Consider the following 17,438-nt stretch of genomic DNA (forward strand, 5'->3'; position numbering starts at 1 on the left):
TTCGCATTCCCTTATCTCCTTAGAGTTAGGCAGGAAGTCCAACCCATTCACCATGGCCTGCAGGGCCCTCCACCCACCTCTTCAATCTCCTCTCTCTCACCATTTTCTCGCTCACCCTTTCACTCCAGTCAACCCCTCCTTCTGGAACACCCTTCCCGTCGATCTTCCCGGGCCGTCTCCCTTTTACCATCCAGGTCTCTGGTCTCTAAAGTCGTCTCCAGAGAGTGGCCCCCCGTGACTGCCCACTTCCCCTGTCCCCACGCTTTGGCTCATTCCTCTTTTAAAATTTCCCCGTTCCGCTTCTAGCGCTCTCTGGAACCGCGTTGTTGTCTCATTTCTCGTGGCCACCGTCCCGTCCGGCTCCCCGACAGAGGTGTGAGCCCAGGATGGCAGGGAGGCGTCCCGTCCGGTCCCCGCCTTGCGGATCGCGAGGCGTCGCTGCGGGGGTCTCCGGTCTGCCTCGGGCGCCCAGAAGCCTCGGCTCGTGTAGCATCACCCCAACTCTGCCGCCCGGCACGGGTGTTTACGTTCCGGGTCGGGGGGCGGGGCCGCGCCGGCTGGGCTGTACTTCCGGGGCGGGGCGGCAGGCAGGGCGGGGCGCGCCGTCTCCTGGCCTGTCTGGAGGGCGGCAGCGGCAGTGGCGGCAGTGGCGGAGGCACGGCAGGCACCGGCCCGGGGAGCGGCGCCATGAGCGGTGAGTGGAGGCCTGGCCGCTGTCACCCGCCCAAGCCGCCCCGGCTCCCGCCGCACCAGCTGCACACTCCGGCCCCCGAGTCCCCGCGTCCCGCTCGCTCGCGGACCCCGTCCCATCGCTCCCAGTTTCCTGACCCCCATGTACGCCCAGTTCCTGGCTTCTGGTCACCTGCACTTTTCTGGCGTCCCCGGTCCAGGCACTCCTAGTCCCTTGACTCCTGTCCATCACTTACAACCAGCTCCTGGACACCTGTCCCCCAGATCCCCCAGTCCCTCCCAATCCTCCGACCCCCCAGTCCAGTTACCGACCCCCAGTTCTCAGACGTCCTGTGTCTCAGTCCGTCCTAACTCCTAGACTCCCTGAGTCCCAGTTCCAGTTACTGATCCCCCTGTTCCCCAGTCATTCCCACTACCCAGGCCCCTGGTCCCAGTCACTCCGATCTACACACAGGCAAAGAGTGTCTCATTCTTAGTTTGCTGCCCCCTGAGCCTTGTGTCCCCCGCTAGCTCTCGGTTTCAGAGGACGCTTGGTTCTCCTCATTTTCCCTCTCTGGTTCTGCTTCTTGTATTTTGGTTATTTTTTCATACTCCAGCTCCTTCCATTTCTTTTCCTAGCTCATTTGAGGTCTCCCTAGTCCTGCCCGGCAGCCCTTCCCCTCTTGTCCAATGCTGAGCTCATTTGGGGACCTCTGCCCTTCCCAGCCCGACCCTGTCCCTCCCACTGTGGAGTGGGGTGGTTTTGGTGGGAGGCTTGAGTTATGTGTGGACAGCTTGCCTTCAGTGTTTCTGAAGTTTAGTCCCTAGACTTGGACGCGTGTTCTCAGCCCTTTCCACTCATGAGGTCCGTTGGTGTTTCGGTGCTAAGTCATTCCTGGGTGTAGTGTGCAGAGATGGGAGTGACTCAGGGAAGCCTCGCAGCTGCCCTGACTGGGATCTGGATTTACTTAGGAAGACCCGCCTACCCTCCTTCTGCCTGTTTTCCCCTCACTGTGGAATAGCCTCTACAGAATCCTTGCAACCAGCCCAGCTGGCCCTGACCTTGGACTCAGGCATTTCTGGAGGTTGAGGCAGGGTAAGGTGAAGGCCATGTGTCTCTCTTCATCTTTAACTTCTAAGTTAACTCTGTGGATCATTTTCCATAACTTAGGTGCCTTTTGTTTTGCTATTCATGAGCAAGATTTGTGAAATTGATGGTCCTGATGCGGGAGCTGGGGAGGGGGGTTCTCCTGGGAGATAGTCCAGCTTCTGTTGTCAGATGATTTTTGGCCTCGCTAGAGTTTCTGGTCCTTGAACATTAGTGATACCACAACAAAGATGCAATGAACTCGTTTCCACCCAGGAGGTAATACAGCCTGGAATAAGTGCAGACCTTGGGGGCAGACAGTTTGGGTTCAAATACTTGCTCTTCCACATAAACCTGTGTGATTTAGAGCAAGTTGTCTGCCGTTGTGAAGTCTCAGCAAAATGAGGATAAATAATAGTACCTGTATCCTAGGCTTGTTGCAATGACTAACGTTACTCACGTAAAGCGATTGGTACTGTGCCCCTTACATGGTATGTAGTCAGGAACTTGAGAGCTGCTATTGTTGTTTCTGTAAGGACCCCTGTGGGGTTCAGGTGGGGTTGTTTTCTGGTCCAGCTCTGGGAGAAGGGCTGGGGTAAGAACGCCCTGAGAAACTCTTCTTTTTAATGTGGCTATGGAGTCTGCCTTGAGCTCACAGTTCTGGACCATTCTCTCTACTGTCTTCATTGGGAGCAAGTGAAATTGACAAGCCAAGGGAAACCGACCAATGTATACTTTAAGGAGCAACTTAATATCAAAACTAAGGAAGTTTTAAAATTCAGTTAAAAAACCCATTAGATTTAAGGTTAAACAAATTACAGAAGGAAACCAACACATGGCTCTTTTAGGAAAAACCATGAAGGATGAAAGACTGCTTTTGGAAAGATTGTAATTGAGGCAGAAAAAGTGGTTGCTGAGGATTGGAAGGGGAAGTCCAAGGTATTTTCCATCTATGGGATTAATAATTGGCACATAAAATAATGTGGCATGGAAATATTTACTCTCTTTTGCTTTTTTTTTTTTTAAGAGAATTTCAAGCAAAAAAGAAAAGTGGAGAGAATAGTTTAATGAACAATTACCAGCTCATGACACTTCACCCATATACCTGTCTACTTCCTACCTCTCTCCCCAGTTTATTTTGAAGCAAATCCTAGACACCCAGCAAATCCTATCATTTCTTCTTCTTCTTTGTTTTTCGCTGCGTTGGGTCTTCGTTGCTGTGCGCGGGCTTTAGTTGTGGTGAGCGGGGGCTACTTTTCGTTGCGGTGCGCGGGCTTCTCGTTGCGGTGGCTTCTCTTGTGGAGCACAGGCTCTAGGCCCGCAGGCTTCAGTAGTTGCAGCACATGGGCTCAGTAGTTGCAGCACGCAGACTTCAGTAGTTGTGGTGCGTGGGGTCAGTAGTTGTGGCGCACGGGCTCAGTAGTTGTGGCTTGCGGGTCCTAGAGCTCAGGCTCAGTACTTGTGGTGCACGGGCTTAGTTGCTCTGCAGCATGTGGGATCTCCCCAGACCAGGGATTGAACCCATGTCCCCTGCATTGGCAGGTGGATTCTTAACCACTGTGCCACCAGGGAAGTCCTATATCATTTCATCTGTAAAGTTTTTAAAAAATATTTCTCTCTAAGATATAGGGACTCCTTTTTAGAAAAGCATAACTCAATTCCATTATCATACCTATAGGAAATGAGCAGTAATTCATTAATATCAGATATTCAATGTTAAATTTCCATGATTACCTTATAATTTTATTTTATAGTGTATTTTTTTTTTTGGCCACGGTGCGTGGCTTGCAGGATCTTCGTTCCCCGACCAGGGATTGGACCCAGGCCCTGGCAGTGAAAGTGCTGAGTCCTAACAACTGGACTGCCAGGGAATTCCCTATAGTGTATTTTTAAAAGTCAGGGTCTAAATATGGTTTAAACAATGCAAATTGGTTTGTCTTTTAATTTTTTTAGGTCTCTTTCTCTCTTTTTAAGTTTTTTAAAAATGTTTAACATATTTACAGAATTGTACAAACATCACCATAATAAACTTTAGAACATTTTCATTACTCCAAAAAAAGAAACTTCATACCCATTAATAGCTGTTCTTCATTTTCTGTTCCTTCAGCCCCAGGCAACTACTAATCTACTTTCTCTCTCTATGGATTTGCCTATTCCGGATATTTCATATAAATCAAATCATACAATATGTGACCTTTTGTGTCTCTTTTCACTAAGTATCATGTTTTTAAGATTCATCATGTTGTAACATATATCTGTACTTCATTCCTTTTTGTGACTGAATAATATTCTGTTGTATGGACATTCCACATTTTGTTTATCCATTCATCATTTGACAGACATTGACTTGCTTCCACTTTTTGGCTATCATGAATAATGCTGCTGTGAACATTCATGTACAAGTTTTTGTGTGGATAATATGTTTTCATTTCTCTTGGATAGATATCTAAGAGCAGAATTGCTGAGTGTGTTTGAAGAACTGTCAGACTGTTTTCCAAAGCAGCTGCATCATTTTCCATTCCTGCATCATTTACAGTGCTGTAAAAAGGTTCTGGTTTCTTCCCGTCCTCACCAATAGTCTTTTTGATAATAACCATTCTAGTGAGTGTAAAGTGGTATCTCTTTGTGGCTTTGATTTGCATTTCCCTAATGAGTAATAATATTGAGCATTTTTTCATGTGCTTGTTGGCCATCTGTATATTTTATCTGGAGAAATGTCTGTTCAGTTTCTTTGTCCATTTTTTTTTTAATTGGGTTGTTTTTATTGTTGAGCTGTAAGAATGCTATATAATTTCTGGCTACAAGTCCCTTATCAGGTATCTTTACAAAAAATATTCTCCTGTTCTGTGGGTTGTTTTTCACTTTCTTGATGGTATCCTTTGAAGCACAAAGTCTTTTTTTAAACTATGGGTTCCCCTTTCATCTCCCTCGTTTTTTTTACCCCCTTGCCATTTTTTTTGAAGGAAACAGTTTATCCTGTTAGGTTCCTTTGTGGGATTTTGCTGATGGAATCCTTTTGGTGTAGTTTGACATGTTTCTCAGTTTCTTGCGTAGCGTATAAATTGGCAATTAGAGTCTGTTGTGTCTTGCAGCTGAAAATATTGGAGTGGAGGCAGAGGTCAGATGGGTACAAGGCCAAATACATTAAGTGCAAATAACCAGGAAGTGGAATGGTTAGGTAATGCATGCACAAGATAAATGGGCATCATGGGGCCAGGAACAACTAAGATGACCGTTAATAGGGGAGTGGACAAATATATGTGGTATGGTCACATGATGGAAAACCTCAAAGATGTTAAAAGGAATAAATTAGATTTATACACATCACTGTGGCTATATCTCAACATTAATGTTCTCTAAAAATAAGCAAGGTACAGAATTATATTTAAAATATATACCTTGATGCACATCAAAACATGCACATAAAACAATGTTTATGGATTCATGTATGTGTGTAGAAGTAAACAAATTGCTAGGAGGATGGATACCTGCCGGATGCGGGTGGTTGTTTCAGTGTGATAGTGTGATGATTTACTTGTTTCTCTTTAAAGAATCCAGTAGGTGGGAATACTTGATTATCAGCCTCTACTAGCTAAGGAATTCTGATTTTCAGATAATGCTTTTGCTCTTACTGGGGAAAATAGGACTTGTAGAGTCAGAAAGTCATGATTCTCAGGCACTGTCTTTGGTAAGACTTTATAGTTGAAGCTATTTGATGCTCATTTCCATCAATAATTACTCTGTCACGAATCCTTCTTAAGTTAGAAAGACCCTGAAACCCCCATTTCAAGGCCTGGGGAAAACCAGACCCAGAGAGGTCATTTGAGTGAAGCAGACAAGCTCTAAGGGCCTGAAACACCAGAGTTGGGGGCTTAGTGGGTAATTTACTGCTGTGTCTTGTCGGATGTTTAGGTTTTTTTTGGCAGCTTTTTTCTTATTCTTCTGGAATGTTGAAGGTCATGATTTTCTCTTTGGCATTGACTGCGTCATCTCCAGCAGTGGCTTGTATTTGGAGCAAAGGATCAGCTGATGGTGAAGGGGGAGATAAATTAGGAGTTTGGGAATAACATATACACTACTATATATAAAACAGGTAAACAACAAGGGCCTACTGCATAGCACAGAGAAGTATATTCAATATCTTATAATAACCTATAATGGAAAAGAATCTGAAAAAGAATATATATATATATATATGCCAAATCACTTTGCTGTACACCTGAAACACAATGCCGTAAATTAATACTTCAATTTAGAAAATGGTTAAAAAAGAATCAGCTGAAATGAGTGAACGGAAAAAAGAATAGCTGTGGTCATTCAAAGCAGAAAAAGTGATGATATCACCATTTTTTCCCCCCAATGAAGGCACTGGGCTGATCTGTTATGGCAGATTGTAAGAAGAAACTGTTCCACTGTCAGCAAACATTTGACTGCCCGCCTCTCTTGTGAGCCAGTGGCAGCGGACTCAGTCCCACTGATCTCCACTCTCCCACTTCCCGGTTGCATGGCTCTGCCTGGGTGACCAACAGGAAGTCAAATGCTCAGAGGTCTTAAATTTTGGAACTAAATTCTCTAAATTCTGGCAATGTGAACATAATCCCAAATAAAGCACCTCCCGTCCTGCTACCATCTTGCCTGCACACAGGCGATGCATTCTCAACGGGGTGATATCACCCCTGTGGGGGAGAAACATCTATTCTTGTGTCTGAAGCACAGATATGCATGATGTACGATATATCTGTGGTATTAAAATTTCATGGCGGGGGTGATTAAGGAAAAAATGTCTAAAAAGCGTCCTGACGGAGAATGAGAAAAAGCTTGAGAAATGTTGACATAGGCTGAAGTAATTTTATCACTATCATGTAAATTCACATTTTGCTTTTACCCTTAACATTTCTGGATAAAACTTTATCATATTGCTACATGGTCTTCACATTGATCACTTTTATGGACTTCATAATCCATCAGTAATCCATCATTACACATATGGCATAACTTTTAAATTACTGACTTTACTTGTGGAAATTTATCCCCCCCCCCTTTTTTTCCTTTTTGTTCCTATTATACATAATGATGCAGTGAACATTTTTGTTCAAGGTAGTTTTTCTTCCTTTTGATGATGTCTTTAGGGTGATTTCCCTGAAGTAGTGTTAACATGAAAGTGTTGATGGTTCTTGATTGCTCTTTCCGCCAAAGCAATTGCACCTGTTTAAAACGCTCCCAGTGAGGGGCTTCCCTGGTGGCACAGTCGTTAAGAACCCGCCTGCCAATACAGGGGACACGGGTTCGATCCCTGGTCCGCGAAGATCCCACATGCCGCGGAGCAACTAAGCCCGTGCACCACAGCTACTGAGCCTGCATGCCACAGCTACTGAAGCCCGCGTGCCTAGAGCCCATGCTCCGCAACAAGAGAAGCCACTGCATTGAGAAGCCTGCGCACTGCAGTGAAGAGTAGCCCCCCGCTTGCCGCAACTAGACAAAGCCCTCGCGCACGAAGCAACGAAGACTCAACACAAAAAATGCTGCCAGTGAGAGTGAGGCACTGGTAGCAGCAGATCCCGGCCAGAAATTCAGGGTTCAACCTTCAGCAGTCATTTGTTGGCTGACAGTTGGGCGCATCTTCTTAGCAGAGGTCTGTACTGTCAGTGTTTGTTGAAGGGAATTGAACGAATGTACCCAAAATGTTAGAGTAATGGGTACGTTAACCAGGACTCTTCCTCCCACACACCCGGCTGTGCCACGCAGCTTGTGGGACCTTAGTTTCCCGACCAGGGATCAAACCCGGGCCCTAGCAGTGAAAGCACCGAGTCCTAACGACTGGATCGCCAGGGAATTCCCCAGGACTCTTTTTTCAATTGCATGTGGTGGAAGCTGATTCCAGCACAATAGGAGTTTAAAGCATCTTGTGCTGGAAAGGTCTAGGGATAGCCTGGCTTCAGCCTCAGCTGGTGCTTAGAGAGTCATCAGGACCACCTTTCTGTCCGGCTCGCAACTCTCAATACTTTCTGTTGGCTTCACCCTCAGGCAGCCTCCCCTCCATGGAGGCAAGACGGCCACTAGCAGCTCTTGGGTCACATCCTACAATGTAGCAACACCCAAGCGGGCAGGCCTTTTCCAGTGGCTCCGGCAGAAGTCCTGGGGCTGACTCATAGTGGTCTGGCTGGCCTCGCGGCCATCCTGGAACCAACCCATCACCGTGGCTTTGGCTTCCCATGCCTGGATCATATGCCCAGTCCGGAGCCCAAGGGTGGCATCTGTCCCACTTGTTGTCTGGATGGAGGATGAACTGAAGGGGGAGGGTGGCGTCTGTCTCACTTGTTGTCTGGATGGAGGATGAACTGAAGGGGGAGGGTGGTGTCTGTCTCACTTGTTGTCTGGATGGAGGATGAACTGAAGGGGGAGGGAGCGCTCTTGTCATTTGGGGGGGGGGGTGGTCAAGGAAGACCTTGCAGGGAAGGTGATGTCTCAGCAGAGACCCGAGGGAGGCGAGGGTGACTCCTGAGCAGCTGGACAGGTGAGGATGCCTTTTGCTGAGGTGGGAAAGGCTGTGGGAGGAGCAGCCTGAGGCCTCCAGGGGGAGTGAGGACCCTTTCCCAGCCCTGACTTCTGCTCACCCATCCAGAAGCCCTCAGAGGCCTGTGCTCCCCGGCTTCCCACGAGGGGGGAAACTTGCCCACTGGCACCCCGTTTCTCCTTGCCTGTGACTGCATAGTTTGGAATCTGCTCTTTCCTCCTTCACCTTAAAAAAAAAAAAAAAAAAAAGCAAAACCCCCAAATGACATTAAAGACTATTGTGAAAACAATATACCTATAAATATACCTTTCTAACATATTAAATATTTAGATTTTTAGGTATTCCACTTCTGTCTATGTTCAAAGCATATGCATTTTACCTAATTGCATTGAGTCTACATTTGAATTAGTGTTTTCACTTATTATAGCATTTACCCATGTTCCTTCTCTTCACGATTATTTAAAAATGCTGCGTAACGTTCCACTAAATTGACATGCTGCAGTTATTTAACCTTTCTCCCATTGTAGGAAAAGAAAGTAAATTCCGTTTATGATGTTCTAGGATGGAGTTGGCAAGCGTTTTCTGTAAAGGGCCAGATAGTAAATATTTTCTGCTTTGTGGGCCACGTAGCCTCCATCCCAACTACTCATCCCTGTTGTATAAAAGCAGCACGGGCAATACGCAAGTGAAAGCATGTGGCTGTGTTCCAATAAAACTTTATTTAGAATACCTGCAGTTTGGGGGCTGTAGTTTGCTGACCCCTGTTCTAGAACACTGTGGGAAAAATCTGCACCCCTGAAACCATGTTTAGGCAGGCATCATGTTGCAGTGGAAAAACACTTTGCCCTCAGGCAATCCTGGATTTAACTCCCATTTGAAGAACCTGAGCAAGTTGTTGAACTTCTCCGACTCTTAATTTCCTCATCAGAAAATGGAAGTGAAAGTGAGTGATGACTGTACAATGCCTTACTCAGCACCTGGAAGACAGAGAGACTGGCAAAGAAGATACTTATTACTTTTCTCATAATCCCCACCCCCGCACCCCGGCCCATTCCTCCTTAGCTTAGTTTTCTAGGAGTTAGGAAGGTGCTTTGATGTTCTTGTAGTTTTTGGTATTCCCTGCTCATTGATTTCCAGGACTCTGCACTGGTACTCATTACCAGTGGTGCATTCATGTATCCCTGGAGCTTTACGAGCAATGGGGAATTTCATTTTTTTAAAAAATTGAGGTATAGTTGATTTACAATGTTATGTTAGTTTCAGATGTACAGCAAAATTATTCTGTTATACATATATATGTATTATTTTTAAGATTCTTTTTCATCATAGGTTATTATAAGATATTGAATATAGTTCCCTGTGCTATACAGTGGGTCCTTGTTATCTACTTTATATGTAGTAGTGTATATCTGTTAATTCCAAACTTCTAATTTATCCCTCCCCCTCTTTCCCCTTTGGTAACCATAAGTTTGTTTCCTATGTCTGTGAGTCTGGTTCTGTTTTGTAAATAAGTTCATTTGTATAATTTTTTTTTTAGATTCCACATATAAGTGATAACATGATATTTGTCTTTCTCTGTCTGATTTATTTCACTTAGTATGATAATCTCTAAATTTATCCATGTTGCTGCAAATGCCAATATTTCATTCTTCTTTATGGCTGAGTTGTATTCCATTGTGTATATGTACCACATCTTCTTTATTCATTCATCTGTCGATAGACATTTAGGCTGCTTGCATGTCTTGGCTATTGTAAATAGTGCTACTGTGAACATAGGGGTGCATGTATCTTTTCGGATTAGAGTTTTCTCCAAATATATGCCTAGGAGTGGGCTTGCTGGATCATATGGCAACTCCATTTTTAGTTTTTTAGGAACCCTCCATACTGTTCTCCATAGTGGCTGTATCAATTTACATTCCCACCGACAGTGCAAGAGGGTTCCTTTTTCTTCACACCCTCTCCAGCATTTGTTATTTGTAGACTTTTTGATGATGGCCATTCTGACCGTTGCGTTTCCTCGGAGCTTTGCCAGCAATGAGGAATTTCAGTTTAAATGTTTCTTGGTGAACTTAGTAGTTATACAGTGGTAACATGTGGTGGTTGATTTGGTAAGCTTATAATTTGCATTTCTCCAACCATGAGGGAAGATACACTTTCTCTTCAAAGTGTTTGCACACTGCAGTTTTTCTTTTTATTTTCTGCAGCAAGGATTGGCAAACTGGGCTGGCCACCTGTTTTGTAAATAAAGCTTTATTGGAACCCAGCCACACCCATTCTTGCTGTTGTCTCTGGCTGCTTTTGCACTCTGATTGAGTAGCTGTGACAGGGACCATCTGGCTTGAAAAGCCAAAAATATTTACCATTTTGCTCTTTACAGAAAATATTTGCTGACCTCTGCTCTAGAGGGAATTCTTTGCCCATTTATGAGTCCACCGTTGACCCAGTCTTTGTTTTTAGGCATCACAAGTCCACTTGGATGGCCCGAGCCCATCTGCCTCCAAGCAGAGTCTGCCTCTTTCCATTATGTGGTGAAGGAAAGTCTGTCCTTTTGTCCTCCTCCAGCTGTGCCACTTTACCCCACAATGCTGGGACCCAGTGCCCTGACTTTGGGGGTGAATGATTGTCCATTTTATCTGTTCATGTGCTAATGCAGACAAAACTAGTGCTTCACTCATGCAATATGCATTGCATGCACGAGGGCATTCTGGTCCTCTCCATTTAAAGCAGCCTCTTGAGGGACTACAGAACTGAACCCCGGAGTCTTGATCCAACAGTTGTTGAGTTCCTTCTGTGAGGAGGGGAACCAGAAACACAAATCATCTGAGACAATGCTCCACATGCTTACAGGGCTCCATAAAAATGCCACGTTAATTGCAGTTTTGCAGGGTGCATTGAACAAATCATATAATATCATTGAATGTATCATGTGTTTGTTATATAATGTCAGTAAGTCATTTATTGTGTTCCAGATGTTATGGCCCCTGTGTAGATAATTCGGTGCAGGAGGAGATGGGAACAAAAGGGCCTTTGGCCAGAGCTGGGAACAGCCATTGTGGAAGGGGTGGCCCTCACAGAGGGCCTGGCTGCTCTCATGAAGGAAGAGCTGTGCTGGACAGGGCAGCAGAGAAATGAACTGGAGGCTGGAGCGGCACGTGGGAGCAAGGCACGGCTTTTATTAAACTGGGGGGAGGTATTACGACATCCCCGTATGCTGTAGGGATTGCATAGATGATAAGAAAGAATTGACGATGTGGGAAAAAGAGGGACCATTGCTGGAGTATGTCCTTGAGCAGGTGAGAGGAGATGGGGTTCAGAGCACAAGTAGAGGTTTAAGTTTTTTAACTTCTCGGAGCCTCAGTTTCATCATCTGTGAAATGGGACAATCAAACTTAAGTTAGGGCAGAATTTCCCAATTGTGGCACTATTGACATTCGGGCTGGATGATTGTCATGTGGGGCTGTCCTGTACACTGTAGTAGATGCCGGGAGCAGCCCCCTAGTTGTGCCAAAAATGTCCCTAGACATTGCCAAATGCCCTTTTTTTGCGGGGGGGGGGCATGAAATCCTGGTTGAGAATCGCTTCTTGCCACCACTTCTCTGTAGGGCCCCTTTTAAGTAAACCTCCTTGAAGTCTCCTTATTTGAGAGTGCCTGCTGTTTCCTGTTAGGAGCCTGACTGATGCAGCAGTTAAGGACTTACTAGCCTCAAACAGACACTCCCCTCAAGTGTTATCAGAAACATGAGAGAGAAGTGAGCTTGGCTTTTCTTCCCTGTGTTTCAGTGGGGGTCTGGGCACTATCTGAAGTCTTGTCCCACCCCTAGGGGACTCTGCTGTGGTGGCTTCTTTGGCTTAGAATGTGCTCTAATCTACCTGTTGCAGTCCTTTCCATAAAGTATTTTCTTATGGAGGTGAATTTCAGATAATGTGAAACCATGTATGCTTTTAATACAATTAGAACAATTAACAACTGTTAAGTTAGAAATTTAACAGTTATAAAAACAATTAACCATTTAAAAGTGAACAGTTCAGTGGCAATTTAGTACATTTGTAATGTGCCACCACCATGTCTATCTGGTTACAAAGCACTCTCACCAGCCCCAGAGGACACCCTGTACCTATTAAGTAGTAGTGTTCTATCTTTATGGCTTTACCTATTCTGTATTCTAGTTCTTCCTGTTTTTTTAAGCGCAGTTCAAGTTCCCGCTTTTTCAGTCAGGCTTCCCTGGCCCCCAGCAGGCCAGCAGTGTGCTGTGGAAGAGGTCAGGCAGATCAGGGTCTCAGCACTGCTTTGCTGCCTGACCTCGGGCAGAATTCCTGGCCTGCAGTGGGCACCCAAAGAACCTTACCATCTTTTTCTTTTCTCCATTATGCCAGCTGAGTGCACTGCAAGGATTGGCCTTTGAGCAGAGAAATGACTTTCCCTCTGCCACTGCATAGAGAGGCAGGGAAATACCGTTGTGTGTGTGTGTGCAGCCTTGCCCAAGTGACCTAACTCCCTCTGTGGATGGGCACCATGATTACCTTGACCTCCTGGGTTGTGACAGGGATTGGAGAAGGGAGTGCCTTGGGGGCATCTTGCTGGTTTTCCCCTCCCCACATGGCAGAGAAGCTTTTTCACCTTTATACTCCCCCAGGGCAGTGAACACAGAGGCCAGGATTGGATTGCTTTGCCTGTGCTCTGGAGAGAAGGAAGCCTGATGAAAGGACTTGTTAGAGCCAGAGGTATAGGACTGTCCACAGCAACAGCAATAATAGTTAATATGTATAAAGTGTTTGGTGTATACCAGGCACTGTTCTAGGTGCATGGTATCCATTCACTCATTAATAGCTGTAGGAGGGGACTTCCCTGGTGGTGCAGTGGTTAAGAATCCATCTGCCAATGCAGGGGACATGGGTTTGAACCCACATTGTGCGCCACAACTACTGAGCCTGCACTCTAGGGCCCACGAGCCACAACTACTGAATCCCATGTGCCGGGAGCCCATGCTCCGCAACAAGAGAAGCCGCCGCAATGAGAAGCCTGCGCGCCGCAACTAGAGAAAGCCCACGCACAGCAACAAATACCCAGTGCAGCAAAAAAAAAAAAAAAAAAGCTGTAGGAGGTGCAGAGGGGTTAAGTAACTTGTCCTTGGTCACATAGCTGATGATGTAGGATTCAAACCTGTCCTGTCCTACTCTGAATCCCAGCTCTCTCTCCCCAGGAGGTCACTGAAGGCTGGAGATTTGTGGGAAAAAATAGTGTAGGATCTTAAGGATTCTAAACATGAAAGACAACAGCGATGCACCTGAACCAGGTGACTGACTTTCAAACGCAGGTGATTTCTAAGTTAGAGCCTCAGGAGATCACTGCATTTCTCTGACAGGTTTGTGGACCCTGGGTGTATTCCCTGGGGTGCCTTTCTGTTTTCATTTTGATGGTGCTCTATTTTCATTTTGATGGAGCCTGTTCTGTGAATCACTTTGCTGTATACCTGAAACTAACACAATATTGTAAATCAACTATACTCCAATAAAAAAAAAAAAGAAGCCTATTCTGGCTCATCTGGTTGATAGTGTTGACTCAGGGCTATCCTTACAGAAGGAAGGAAGCAGAAAGGCTGGGATTTCATAGAGAAATCATTACTGAACTGGCAGTGGGGCTGTCACTGCAGGTTTGTTACAGGGGTTGAGGGTGAGCAGGATTTCACAGATGGCCGAGCCAGTGGACTTGAAATTGAATCCTTCCTTAAGCACTTCCATGGGTGAAGGTCTTTTCCTCTCAGCCCCAGTGCTCTGTTGAGTGGAGCCACCTTTCCTTCTTTGTCAAGGATTAGATGCCAGTCAGTTAATGGCTTAGCCCACAGTTGAGGCTCAGTAGGTGGGCGCTGGCTCCCTACTCCTCTTGAGTGGTTGCAGCCATTGAGGCTGGAAGATTCTTCTTGCCCTGGGAGGGGTCCTGTATTCTCCTCTTGGTCCCTGGGAGAAGGTAGGAAAGAGCCCGCTAGCATCGATTGCTCTGCCTGCCTGTCTCCACAGACACCCCACACTCGCAGACTGCAGAGCTAGGAGGGTGTGATCTCATGCAGAAACCAGTGCCCCGAGAAGGGAAGTGACTGTCCGTGTCACGTGTCCAGCAAGCAGCCCGGCCGGGATGAGAACTCCTGATGCCTTGTGACTTCCCACTGTTCCTCAGGGCCATGGGCCTCCTGGGCACCTCCTGCCATCGGTGAATGCTCCCAAGGCCACCCGTACTCCCTCTGCCCTACGAGACCCCCTTCTTTTCATCCTCGTTCAGGCCTGGGATGGCCACAGGTGCCTTTTCAGGGGTCAGGACTGTCTTTTTCAAGTGCACTTCTTTTTTTTTTTTTTTAACAGTTTCCCCAAAGGAATGTGTCTTGCTTATTACTGACATTTTGTATGTTTCATTCATTGGAATATTTCTTTTTTTAAAAATTTTATTTATTTTACTTATTTATTTTTGGCTGTGTTGGGTCTTCGTTGCTGCATGCGGTCTTTCTCTAGTTGTGTCGACGGGCTTCTCATTGCGGTGGCTTCTCTTGTTGTGGAGCACGGGCTCTAGGCGTGCAGGCTTAAGTAGTCGTGGTGCATGGGCTCAGTAGCTGTGGCTTGCGGGCCCTAGAGAGCAGGCTCAGTAGTTGTAGCGCCCGGGCCTAGCTGCTCTGCAGCGTGTGGGATCTTCCCAGACCAGGGCTCGAACCCGTGTCCCCTGCATTGGCAGGCGGATTCTTAACCGCTGCGCCACCAGGGAAGCCCCAAGTGCACCTCTTGTCTGGGGAGAGATCGCGTCAGCGAGGGTGGGCGTGTGGTGGGCTGAGACCTGCACAACCTCAGGCTGTTTCTCTCTAGGGAACGGGCTTTCTTCCCACGGTGGAGAGGCTTTGCAGGGTGAGGCAGAGGAGGCTGCTGACCTTCCTAGAAAAAGCAGTGGAACAATTCCATCACAGAGATCTGGGATCATCATGCATATCACTAGGGGTACATGCTGTATCCTTGCTCTTCACGGTGGGTCAGGCACCAGCAGCATCAGCATCATCTGGGGCCTTGTGAGAGATACAGAATCCCAGGCCCCACCCAGCCCTTCTGAATTAGCACCTGCTTGGAGATTCGTGTGCATGTGAAAGCTTGAGAATCACTGCGCTAACAATTATCAGTAGTGAGATGATGGAGATTTTTATTTTCTTTGTTTATTTCCCCCTGACTTGTTATTATTGTATTTTTTCACATGAATTACTCTTTTTTTTAAAATTGTGGTAAAATACACATAACATAAAGTTTGCCATCTTAACCATTTTTAAGTGTACAGTTTGGTGGTATTAAATACCTTCACATTGCTGTGCGGCATCCCCACCATCCATCCCCATGACTCTTTTCATCTTGTTAAACTGCAGACGTGTAGCTATTAAACCCTAACCCCCATTCTCTCCCCTCCCCTCCCCCTGACAGCCACCATTATACTTTCTTTCTCTATGATTTTGATTGCTCTTAGTACCTCATATAAGTGGAATCATGTGGTATTTATCTCTTTGTGTCTGGTGTGTTTCACTTAGCATAAGGTCCTTAAGGCTCATCTGTGTTGTAGCATATTGCAGAGTTTCCTTCCTTCTTAAGGCTGAATCATATCTATTGTATGTATATGCATACATATTTTGCTTATCCATTCATCTGTCGGTGTACACTTGGGTTGCTTCCACACTTTAGCTACTGAGAACAATGCTGCTGTGAACATAAGCATACAAATATCTCTTCAAGACCCTGTTTTCAATTCTTTTGTGTATATACCCAGAAATGCTGGGTTATATGATAGTTCTATCACATGAATTACTTTTATGATCAGAAAGAATAGCAAAAGCACTTCAGGGGGGAAAACCTTGTCGAGTTTCCAGCTGGCGTTGCCCAAGGGCAAGTAGAGTTGTTGGGTGCAGTACTTGGAAAAAGGAAGAAAGCAAGCCTGACTTCCCAATTCCGGTGTTAGAGAAGAGCTGAAACTAGACCTTCTGCTAAACGAAGAGCAGGGTGTTTTGATAGACACAGGTGTCAAGAGCAATGTTTGAGGGCCTAGGGTCGGTAGGGTCTCTAGCCATCCTGAATGACGCTTCAAGATGGCCTCTGGTCTGGTGGGAAGGATGTGTGAGCTATCCTTTCTCAAGACCTCTTCCAGAAAAAATAGCAGTGGCAGAGTTTGGGAAGTCAGCTGTATTACTGTGTGTCCTTGGAGAGTCTACTGCCTGGTTTGATCTCCGGGCCTGGGGTGAGGCAGGAACCCGTGTGGTAGTCCTAACAACCCTTGAGGGGCACGATCTCCAGTCGGGGTCACCATTCCACCTATTTTTTTTAATGTGTTTTTTAAAAAAATTAATTAATTAACTAATTAATTTTTGGCTGCATTGGGTCTTCATTGCTGTGCGCAGGCTTTCTCTCGTTGCGGTGAGCGGGGGCTACTCTTCATTGCGGTGCGTTGGCTTCTCATTGCGGTGGCTTCTCTTGTTGCAGAGCACGGGCTCTAGGCTCGCAGGCTTCAGTAGTTGCAGCACGCGGGCTCAGTAGTTGTGGCTTGCAGATCTAGAGCGCAGGCTCAGTAGTTGTGGCACACGGGCTTAGTTGCTCCGCAGTGTGGGATCTTCCCGGACCAGGGCTTGAACTCGTGTCCCCTGCATGGGCAGGTGGATTCTTAACCACTGTACCACCAGGGATGTCCAACGGCTCCAACTATTAGTATTCAAATACAGAACAAAACCTAAACCCATTATCATGGTCCACAAGACCTTTGTTACTGGCCCCTGCCTGTCTGTCTTTGCTTCCCCTTTTCTTTTCTTTTTCCCCTTTTCTGCTTTTTGCTCAAGTCATAAGAGGCTTCCTTTGGGTCCTGGAAGACCAGAAGCCAAGCTGTTCTTTCCTCTCTTCCCTGGCCGTTTGCTCTGCCTGGAATGCTGGTCTTCCATATCTTTCCATGGCTGCTCCTTCTTGTTATAAAGGGCTCAGCTCAGATACTACGTGTGCAGAGAGGCCTTCCCTGACTGTCCTGGCCGACGTGGCCCTCTTGCTTCCTCCCTGTCTCATCACCCCATTTTGTTTTTCTTTCTAGTATGACTCTCTAACATCATCTTTATTAGTTTACTTAGGAGCTCTTTGTTTCTTCCTAAGAGAATTTTCGCTCCATGAGAAGATGGT

At 46.1% G+C, this 17,438-nt stretch overlaps 1 protein-coding gene across 3 annotated transcripts in view; it reads left to right on the top strand.

The window, feature by feature from the left end:
* The first annotated feature begins 619 nt into the window (after positions 1-619).
* The window catches only part of SNX29 (sorting nexin 29), a 549,826-nt gene continuing 533,007 nt past the window's right edge, over positions 620-17,438 (top strand). For 2 of the 3 annotated variants that reach the window (XM_029220773.1, XM_029220775.1), the window contains exon 1: positions 620-694. In XM_029220773.1, coding sequence (XP_029076606.1) covers positions 688-694 — 7 coding nt within the window. In that variant the 5' untranslated portion in view covers positions 620-687. The remainder of the gene's footprint in view (positions 695-17,438) is intronic. The other variant, XR_003793181.1, reaches the window with a different exon arrangement.

This window comes from Monodon monoceros, unplaced genomic scaffold, assembly GCF_005190385.1.
Source record: "Monodon monoceros isolate NGI ecotype Baffin Bay Population unplaced genomic scaffold, NGI_Narwhal_1 Super_Scaffold_13, whole genome shotgun sequence".
NCBI classification, from domain to species: Eukaryota; Metazoa; Chordata; class Mammalia; order Artiodactyla; family Monodontidae; genus Monodon; species Monodon monoceros.